Here is a 10,936-nt window from a genome sequence, read left to right on the forward strand (position 1 = left end):
TTGAGGCCGAATCTGGAGAGACTGGGAAGGCATTGAATGCCAGTGAGGAAGATCTCACTGGGCATTCAATGCCCAAAATGGCTAAGAGCCTGGCGCTAAACGATAGTGAGGAAGCCCTCACTGGGCATTCAACACCTAACCAGGCACGGAAGCTGGTGTTGATCGCCAGCAAAGATACCCCTGCTGGGCGTTCAACACCCAAACTGGTAAGGGAGCTGGCGTTGAACACCAGTGATGGCACACTTCCGAAATGTTCCCTACCTACTGAAGTTATCCATATCCACACTACAAGTAAACACGTTTTTTGCCACACTTTTAAAGCGTGGCGAAAAGTTGAAAAAAGCGTAGCGATAGCTTTTTTCTACGCTTTTTGAGCTATCGGCACGCTTTTGAAAGGGTCACGTCTGCAAGGGTGCCGGTTGCTCTATTGCCTCGCTTTTAGTAACCTATAGCCATACTTTATTTTTTGCCACGCTTTTAAATATTGCCACGCTTTAAAAGCGTGGCCATATGTGTCAGATATGGGTACGCTTTTAAAGCGTGCCAATAGAGTTACATATGGCTACGCTTTTAAAGCGTGCCAGTAGCGAGACATACGGCTACACTTTTAAAGCGTACCAATAGCAAGATATGGCTAGCTTTAAAAACGTGCCAATAGAGTTACATATGGCTACGCTTTAAAAGCATAGCTATATCCTTATCAAATTAAAAAAAATCCTAGTATATACTTTTACATGTACTCTAATACACTCCAAAAACAATAAAAAAATTAACAAAAATATGTGAATATTATTTTTTAAAAATTAATCAATAAAAATTAGTATTACATTAGTAGAATCCAAACCAAATTAGCTATATCAATTTCTTATAGCCAAAGTAGTTATAAAAATTAATAACATCCTCAAACATGTCTCTCCTATAAAGTGGTAAAAGAATAAAAGTTGAGTTATACATATTTCCCTGAACCTTACTACTCCATAAATCTCTTCTTTTCCTCCTCCACTTCAAATCTCACATGTCACGTGAGGAACTACCATCGTTGTCTTTCAAGTCTGTATCTGCATTATCCTTCACTAAATACTCAGCTATTACTTCCTGCTTGTAGACAAAAGCGTAATGCAATGGTGTTTGTCCATCATTATCCTTATAAAAGTACAAAACACACGACAACGTAAGTAAAATTTCAAATTCAGCATTCGGAAAATAACTAAAAATGCATAGAACGGTCTTCTACTGCACATGCTAAACTAAGAGCAACTATTGCAATAAGGAATATCGACTTAATTTAACATTCAAGCTAACTTCCATCATGTTTCCATTCCAGAAAAACAGTGGCAATACCTCTAAAACTAAGTACTTAAATTAGAATGTTTTGAATTGCAATATATGAAATACCATGACATTAATATCAGCATTCCTGCTAATAAGCAACTCTGTGACATTAACGTAGCCACAATCCACGGCTTAGTGTAATGATGTCTGACCTTCACTATTTGCAACCACTCTCATTAATCAAATATTGAGAAAGGGAAAGTATAATAGCAAACTAAATGATTTGATATAGTGTGGTAGCACAAAAAAATGATGCAAAAGATCCTTTATGACTATAGGAAACTGATGGTTAAATAACTGTGGATTTACCTTCAAGAGTGGAACTGGGGGTTTGTCTTCACCAGAAGCACATGCTTCTCATTAACTGCATTACGAATATACGGATACATATTCATTGTAGTTCTTGAATGAAAATCTCCACCGGCTTCAAAGGCTTCCAACATGCTCTTACAGTTAGCAAGATGTGCAAGGATCCTAAACAAGAAACAGAGAGTAAAACAAAGGAACACATCAATCTACCTTCTAAAAACAAGTAACATTAAATAATACATGATATATGATGTACCTCATCTATGGTTTAATATTTTGAAAGAGGGGTTCCAAAACTGATCTTTGCATAGTCATGGAGATGGAACCAAATCATGGCCTAGAGAAATTTAAATAACAAAATCACATCAACAAAATAAACAACAACAACAATAAAGCCTTGTCCCACTAAGTGGGGTCGGCTACATGAATCAAACGATGCCATTGTGCTCTGTCATGTATCATGTCTACAGAGAGACTGTTTACATGTAGGTCTCGTTTGACCACCTCATGGATGGTCTTCTTAGGTCTTCATCTGCTTTTCGCCCTTTGTCCATCTTCCATCTCATCCACCCTCCTGACTGGATGTTCTATCGGTCTTCTTCTCACATGTCCAAACCACCTGAGATGCGATTCAACCATCTTTTCCACAATGGGTGCTACTCCAACTCTCTCCCTTATATCTTCATTCCTTATTTTATCCAATCGCGTATGACCACTCATCCATCTCAACATCTTTATCTCTGCCACACTCAGCTTATGTTCGTGCTCCCCTTTAGCCGCCCAACACTCCGTACCATACAGCATAGCCGGTCTTATAGCGGTGCGATAGAATTTACCTTTAAGTTTTAAAGGTACTTTTTTGTCGCATATAAAACCAGATGCACTCCGCCATTTTGACCAACCTGCTTGGATCCTATGATTTACATCCTGTTCAATCTCTCCATTATCCTGTATGATACACCCAAGATACTTAAAACTTTTAACTTTTCGTAGGGTGTTTTCTCCAATCTTCACCTCTATATTGGGGTTTTCCCTTCTCAGACTGAACTTACATTCCATATATTCCGTCTTGCTACGGCTTATGCGCAGACCATACACTTCTAAAGCTTCTCTCCATAACTCCAACTTCTTATTTAGGTCTTCCCTTGACTCCCCCATAAGGACGATATCATCAGCAAAAAGCATGCACCATGGCACAGGCTCTTGGATGTGCTCTGTGAGTACTTCCAAGACTAATGTGAAAAGGTATGGACTTAAGGATGATCCCTGGTGTAATCCTATACCAATAGGGAATTCTTCTGTCACACCACCTTGAGTCTTCACACTAGTTGTGGCCCCATCATACATGTCTTTAATTGCCCGAATATATGCGATCCTTACTCTCCTCTTTTCTAAAACCATCCATAAGACCTCCCTTGGTACCCTATCATACGCTTTTTCCAAATCAATAAACACCATATGTAGATCCCTTTTATTACTACGATACCTCTCCATCATCCTTTTTAATAGGTATATCACTTCAGTGGTAGATCTTCCTGGCATAAATCCAAATTGGTTCTCTGTTACTTGTGTCTCTTTTCTCAACCTCCGTTCTATCACCCTTTCCCATAACTTCATAGTATGACTCATAAGCTTAATCCCTCTATAGTTTCTGCAACTTTGTATATCCCCCTTATTCTTGTAGGTAGGTACCAAGGTGCTCTTTCTCCACTCATCAGGCATCTTCTTTGACCTTAAAATCTCATTAAAAAGCTTGGTTAACCAGTTGATGCCTTTTTCTCCAAGACCCTTCCAAACCTCAATCGGGATATTATCAGGTCCTACTGCCCTGCCATTTTTCATCTGCTTTAGAGCCTCTTTTACTTCGAAGTCTCGAATCCTTCGATAATAGTCAAAGTTTTGATCTTCTTCCCTTGTGCATAATCGACCAAGGCTCGGAAGAGTCTTCTGTCCCTCATTAAATAACTCGTAAAAGTAGCTCTTCTACCTTTCATTAATCTTCTCCTCTTGAGCCAACACCTCTCCATCCTTATCCTTTATGCACTTAACCTGATCCAAATCTCTCGTTCTTCATTCCCGGCTCTTTGCGATTCTATATATACCTTTTTCTCCTTCTTTCGTGCCCAAAGACTGGTAGAGAACCTCATATGCTCTTGTTCTTGCTTCACTTACAGCCACTTTTGTCTCTTTCTTAGCCGCCTTATATTTTTTCCAATTATCTGCATTGCGGCATAAAGACCATTCTTTAAAGCATTCCCTTTTTATCTTTATCTTTTCTTGTATACTCGCATTCCATCACCAGGACTCCTTGTCTCTTGGTCCTATTTCTTTAGATTCACCAAAACTTTCTTTTGCTGTTCTTCTAATAACTTCTGCCATCTCCCTCCACATCTCTTCCGCGCTTCCATTCCCATCCCACTTTGCCTCTTCTCCTACCCGTCTTAGGAAGCTTCTTTGTTCCTCACCTTTCATCCGCCACCACCTCGTCCTTGGGTTCTTCGTATGATGTCTTTTCCTCAACTTTTGCTCAACGCGAAAATCCATGACGAGCACCCTATGTTGTCTTGTCAAACTCTCTCCCGGGATAATTTTACAGTTAATGTAAAATTTCCGGTCGACTCTCCTCAACAAGAAGAAGTCGATTTGAGAGCTTGTCATGCCACTCTTATAGGTTATAAGATATTCGTCTCTCTTTTAAAACATGTATTTGCGATGAGAAGATCAAAGGTTGAGGAAAAGTCCAAAATAGTTTTACCCTCGACATTGATCACCCCGAAACCATGGCCTCCGTCAATACTCCCATATCCAGTTACTTCTCTCCCAACATGGCCATTTAAATCTCTTCCTAAGAAAATCTTATCTCCCAAAGGTATGCCTTGAACCAAACTCTCTAGATCCTCCCAAAACATTATCTTGTGTTGTTCGTCCGAACCCACCTGCGGTGCATAGGCGCTAATCACATGGAAAGCACCTCCCTCCACCACAAGTTTGATAGAGATGATCCGATCTCCCACCCTCTTGACATCCACTATGTCATTCTTCCACTGCTTATCCACAATTATTCCAACCCCATTCCTATTCTTCACCTTTCCTGTATACCAAAGTTTGAAACCAGAAGTATCCAACTCCCTAGCCTTTGCACCAACCCATTTCGTTTCTTGTAGGCACATAATGTTAATCTTCCTCCTTGTCATGGTGTCCACCACCTCCATGGATTTTCCTGTTAGAGTGCCTATGTTCCATGTCCCAAATCTCAACTTTCTGTCACTTTGACCTTTACCTTTTACTTTGTGAACTAGCTTATTTACCCTCGTCCGTTCACGAAAACACGAGAACCCTTGCTCATTTAACACTACATCCGGGCACCGATGCAGCGGCTCTTGCTTTGACACCGTACTCGAGCCATACGGCGCGTTGCTTCTGGGCAACGACCTAGCTTTAGCGCAATAATGTATTTGATTCATGTCATGGGGGTTCGGCTATAATTTTATGTTGGTTGCCGAAGACCTAACACAACCCTCCTCCTTTATCCGGGCTTGGGACCGGCTATGTACTACAAGTGTAACATAGGCAGAGTTAAAATCACATCAACAAAAATATTAAATTATAAGTGTATGTCTATCAACAAAACAAGTGTCAAGTGAGAGAAATAAATCAAAATAACACAGGGAGCAAAAGAGCATACAATATTTAGCATTGTCACAGAAGAGTCGAATTCATCTGCATACATCGTATTGGTGTTATTTACACCTGAAAACTGATGTGATCCCAAAACAACTTTATTTCCAACATTGTTAACTGGTTCTCTTTGTTCTCAAGAAGCCAGGACAAGCTAATCACTTTTTGTCTGAATCAGCCCAACAGAGAAAAGGAAAAAATAAGGTATAAGAAAAGAAATCATAAATAAGTACATACCAAAGCTTCAAGCTGCAACTCAATTTATCATAAACAGCATGTCTAAATGAGAAGGAAACCAAGTCTATTTGGATTTTAATCTTGCCATTGGTTCTCTATCAGTGTTAATGGAATTCAATTTCCAATTTTCTAATAATGAAGGCAAGAAATGGTTTCTCTCAATCCTCATTTCATGTAACTGAAAAGTAAAAAAGTTAGAAAATATTTCTTACAGTATGTTCATGTTCAATAGGCGACTGAAGGAGCTTGAGCTTGGAATGATTCCACTTAATTTGTTAAAACTAAGGTTTCTAAAAAAGAAGTTATGCCCAAAGCAAGTATTATTCAAGAGAGAAAAGAAATGGCTTCAAAAAGTCAACTTAAAATATTTTAACCCCCTATATTATAATCAAAAGACTGAACTGAGAAGTATGTTGATGCATGCACTTCATCAAATAAAAAAGAAGCAAGAATTATGAGTAGCTTCAATTTCTGAATAAAAAAATTCATACCACTTCCTTGCACCACCCTGGAACAATTAAGAACAATTCTTTGGTCAACCAATTATAACTAAAATGTATTTCAAAAAGAAACAGCTAAATGTTTAAATTTCAGGAGAATATGGTGAAGATTCACATAGCCTCCGAAGAGTTGTCTAGCTCTGAATAAAATTTGGTATAGTTCCAGAAATTGATTATTGCCTAGTCGACTGCAGTATAAGAGAGAAAGGAACACTCAAGCATTACATTATTGTTATCCAATGGCTGTCACACCAAATCATAATGTTGCTGCCATTATCGCTGCTCCATTTTATATGTTATGGAACCTTTTCAGTGGTTTTATGATTCCTCATAAGGTGTGGAAACCTCAACCTGAATCTGTAGGTGATTTATTCTATTTATTTGAGTTATGCTTTATTTGGCAAGGTCTTAAGTAATTAAACTGTAACTTTGGACAGAATGATTTGATCATGTAGTATTCTTTCAAGGATTGAATTAATAAAGAAAATCTTGAGGAATATAATAGTATTTTTTCTCTATTGATTAACCAGCAGCCAGTAACTATCATGTACTATGACATATATGTTAGATTTTCCTCTTCATTTCACAACTAAAGTGCTCATTTTACTATATTTTCTTAAACTGTCGGTGGCAAAGTGCTAAATATATATATACACTTCATTTGCACCCAAGACAGTTTTCTTCCCATTAGATTAGTATTGGGTTCCAGTTTTCACAAACTAAATGAAGCATAAATTCGGAAGTTTCATGTCTAAAAGCCAAATAGTGAAAATTAATACTGAGGCAAAATTTTAACGAGAATGAGATGCCTTATCTGACATACATCAATATTAGCTTGCAATTCAGCATTAGCCTCTGGAACTGGAATTCCCCTACCAATTCTATCACGTGGTCGGGATTTCTTGACACCAACAGCATTAGCTTTACCAGCTGCTCTAATCTACAGTCATGACATATTGAAATTAAGTATTGTCATATCTGAATTGTCAATTCTCATCCTTGAAAGAAATATCTTCTACTTGATGGAGTATGATGGGAGGTGGAGAGAAAGTAAAGATGGTGAACGATAACTAAATAAAATGTTCCAAGTTCTATACATACATGCTGAGAAACTCCCTCAATTAAGTAAAAGGAAGAAACAAAAGCAAAATGAATAAAATGCAACATGGCAGAAATAGAATTAAAAGATGTATATTTATATGGATGTAAAAAGACGCATAAGCAAAACCACATCATAACATGATCAAGACATAAATAATATGCAAGCTTTCTAGTTAATTTGTACGAAAACAAGGTTTTTCGTCAGAAATTTGGGAGTTTCATTAAAAGAATTTCAAAAATTTGACAGCAACATTATGATTTAGAGAGTTGTAAATGGAATAAGTAAAACAAATTACTTACACATGATTCAATTTAGTGAGCTTTGCAAATATAGCAGGTAGATTCCCAGAAAAATGGTTGGAAGTAAGATGCCTATAGAAAAGTTGAAGTTTAGAATAGATAAATTCAACACTTTAGGTTTCTATAAAAATGCAAGCAACTTAAAGCAATTAGTGAACCTGGAAATGAATTTTGCATCAATGGTTATCCAAACTGTTGCAAAGTAACCAAATCAAAGGCAAATGAGTTAAAATTTTGAAAAATCAGTCAATAAACAAATAATTATGCTGCTTGAATCTTACAAACGTAAGCCCTAAATGCTAAACTAGCACTTCATGATCCCAAAACTCAAAACTATTTCTCAACAATTTAGATAACAAACTCAACCACAACAATTACAAAATGACAACTGAATATAAAGCGCTTACAGTCTTTCTTGGCGACGGAGAGGGCTGTTTGGTGACAGCGATGAAGGAGGTGCTTGGTGACAGCAGTATTCTTGGTGACGGAGAGGTGCTTGGTGACGGCAAGGGCTTCTTGGACGATGGGGCTCTCTGCTATGGAGAAGAGCGCCGTGGTAGGGACTAGCGACTTGGCGACGAGGAACGCACCACCGTGAATTTCAGTTGGAGAAATCTGTTCATTGTAAGGAATCACCTAAGCAGTCAATATAAAATATATAAACAAGATCATAAATGTTAAAATAATTTATAGCAGTAACACCTCAGATATGTATAATGGTACAACTGCAGATGTAACACCGATTCCTATACCAGCTAGCAAGCGGCCAACAATCAGTATCTGAATGCTTTGAGCTGTAGCACTGTAATTTGTGATGTTTAGCATCATTTAAAAAAAAACATAAAGGATGGTTAACAATACAAACAAAGGTTATTATCTCACTAAGTACAACTTGATCAAACAAATTATAAGCATTTATATATAAATATAAAATAAAGCTTTAATTTCAAAAAGTAGAAACTAACAGCTGCATAGTTCACACAGTTGAAAATCCATAATCATGAATTCTGGAAATTTACATAATCATAACATAATTCAACCCATGGTTCTGAAAACTGAACCAGACCGGCTGGTTCAACCGGAATAACCGAGAACCGGTCACCTAGCCGGTCCGGGTAACGTCGAAAACCGATTGGCAGAGAACCGGTGAAAAAACCGGTCAAACCGGCGGTTAACCGGTGAACCGGGAGAACCGTCCGGTTTTTTAGCGGTTTTATGGTTTGCACCCTGAGAGGCCAAACGACGTCGTTTTGAATTTTTTTTTTTTAAAAAAAAAGAGAAAGGCGTAACACCCAGTGCACCCACTAACCCTAATCAGTTTCCCCTTTCCCCTTTCCAAGTGCATTCAGCAGCCATTCACCCACCATTGCCACCAAGCTCCAGATTTGAGAAACCACCGAGCCACCCACAGCCATCCACAGCAGCCGCGATCACCACCGCGTTCTGCACCCACCATTGACACCAAGCTCCAGATTCGAGAAACCACCGAGCCACCCACAGCCATCCATAGCAGCCGCGACCACCATCGCGTTCTGCACCCACCATTGCCACCAATCTCTAGATTCGAAAAACCACCGAGCCACCCACAGCCATCCACAGCAGTCGCGACCACCACCGCGTTCTGCTTCTACCTGAGCCCGCCTCGTCGTCGCCAAAAGTCGCCGACACCGCGTCTTCACTCGCCGCCGGTAAGACTCTGTTCTTGACTTCTTGTCTTCTTGATTTATTTGCTGCCTTCTGGGCTTCTGGGTTCTGATTATGATTTATGAGCTCGCCTGCTCTATGGTTGAACTTGCTTCCTTATGAATTCTGATGATGATTTATGAGTTCTATGCTTCTTGATTTTGATTTTCTGATCTCGCCTCCCTCTGAACTTGCTGCCTTCTGATTATGAGTTCTGTGCTTGAATATGTTTTGCTGCTTCATGATGAATATGTTTGGTGAATATAATTTTTTATTTTGAATGCTGTATGAATTGATATAATCTTCTGGGTTCTGAATTGTTATCATTTTGAATTTTGCTATAATTGTTGGATGTAATTTGTAATTTGGATTTCTAGATTTTGGATTTGGATTCGCTTCTGAAGTCATGACAAATTCCTCGCCCAATTCAATCAATCATGTCATTCACAAATCCCTCGCCCAATTCAATCAATCATGGCATTCACGGACATGTTCCTGCATTGAAGTATTTTTTTTGTTAATCTATGTAAGGCAGAGGTGTGCGTGCTCTGGGTCACAAAGGGTGTTGAACAGAACTTTGGAAAGGAGATTAAGGAAATGATGAGTGGGCACTCGAAAGAGAAGGTTATAGTTCATGACACTGCTGTGCTTGGCAGGCCAAACGTGTCTGAGATGAGTGTCAATGCTGCCAACAACTTTGGTGCTCAAGTCGTCATTGTCACAAGCAATCCTCAAGGAAGCAGAGATGTTGTCAATGCATGCAAAGCTAATGGAATTGCAGCCTTTGGTCCCATTTGGGATTCCTAGTTCTTCCATCTCTAATATATTGCTTCTTAATTTTGTTTAATATATTGTTGCTATGTGTTCTTGGTATGCATTGAAGTATTTTTTTTGTTAATCTCTTTATATGTTGTGTTCTCCTTGGCTACATAAAATCATTCTTGGTATGGTAGAAATTTCTAGAATTAGGTAATTGTTGAGAATATAGTTTAGAAGGTTTTTTATTTTTATTGGTACCATTTGTTTCTAAATAATGGAGATCCTGTCTTAATTATTATGAATGTATTATCTCTATTAGTGTTTTTACTGAGCATCTTAATGTATTCAGGGTTGGTATTTTTAAGAAACCTGTTAATATCTAATTTTGAGGTATAACACTTTTAGTCTCATGTTGAGGTATAACTTCAAAATTATTTCCATATTAAAATTTTTAGATTTAGAAATTATTAAATTTAAATATTGAAAATTATATATTATTTTTTAATAATTTTATTTATATTTAATTAAACCGGTTGAACCCCGGTTGAACCCTGGTCGAACCACTGAACCAGTGAACCAATTGCTTCATCGGTTCATTGACCGGTCCGGTTCTCGCAACCTTGATTCAACCAAATAATAAACAACCAAAAAATAAAACACCAAAAAATAAAACACCAAAAAGCAATAGAAGATACCTGTAGAGGCATCTCCAATCGGGAGCATCTCCAATCGGGACTGGGAGGAGGAACAGGGGAGTCGACGAGCAGAGAGCAAAGGGGAGCCTTATACTAATAAAAAAAGCCCTAGCGCTTCGCATTCACATCAATAAGAGAATCTACGAAGCATACATAGCAATATAAGGCATGATTTTTTATCAGACAAATGTGAGAATATGATATCGCATTGAAATTTTCGAGGCCCAGAAAATTCCAAAAAAGAAAATGGAGGAGAGAAAGAGAGCTCACGGTGGCAAAGGGAATCTGAGATGACGAGGACGTTGACGATGTGACCAACGCTACCGTTGCTCTCAAAACCAG

General features: G+C 38.3%; 1 protein-coding gene across 4 annotated transcripts; it reads right to left on the reverse strand.

Annotated features, from left to right (window-relative positions):
• Positions 1–779: 779 nt before the first annotated feature.
• On the reverse strand, positions 780–8,346 carry LOC112750244 (uncharacterized). 4 transcript variants are annotated; one of them, XM_025798875.3, is made up of 7 exons: positions 8,160–8,346; positions 7,865–8,072; positions 7,616–7,649; positions 7,458–7,529; positions 6,880–6,996; positions 1,642–1,806; positions 780–1,143 (listed from the first exon to the last, which is right to left on the reverse strand). In XM_025798875.3, the coding sequence occupies exons 1-6, from the start codon at positions 8,283–8,285 to the stop codon at positions 1,644–1,646; spliced, it is 720 nt and encodes a 239-aa protein (XP_025654660.1). In that variant the 5' UTR covers positions 8,286–8,346; the 3' UTR covers positions 780–1,143; positions 1,642–1,643. The 4 variants fall into 4 exon arrangements, 1 of the variants encoding a protein (XP_025654660.1); XR_011871964.1 differs by lacking the exon at positions 780–1,143 and adding an exon at positions 5,327–6,064 and having other exon boundaries at positions 1,669–1,806; XR_011871963.1 differs by lacking the exons at positions 6,880–6,996; positions 7,458–7,529; positions 7,616–7,649; positions 7,865–8,072; positions 8,160–8,346 and adding exons at positions 1,898–5,194; positions 5,327–5,908.
• Positions 8,347–10,936: the final 2,590 nt, after the last annotated feature.

This window comes from Arachis hypogaea, chromosome 15 (genome assembly GCF_003086295.3).
Source record: "Arachis hypogaea cultivar Tifrunner chromosome 15, arahy.Tifrunner.gnm2.J5K5, whole genome shotgun sequence".
Taxonomy (NCBI): domain Eukaryota; kingdom Viridiplantae; phylum Streptophyta; class Magnoliopsida; order Fabales; family Fabaceae; genus Arachis; species Arachis hypogaea.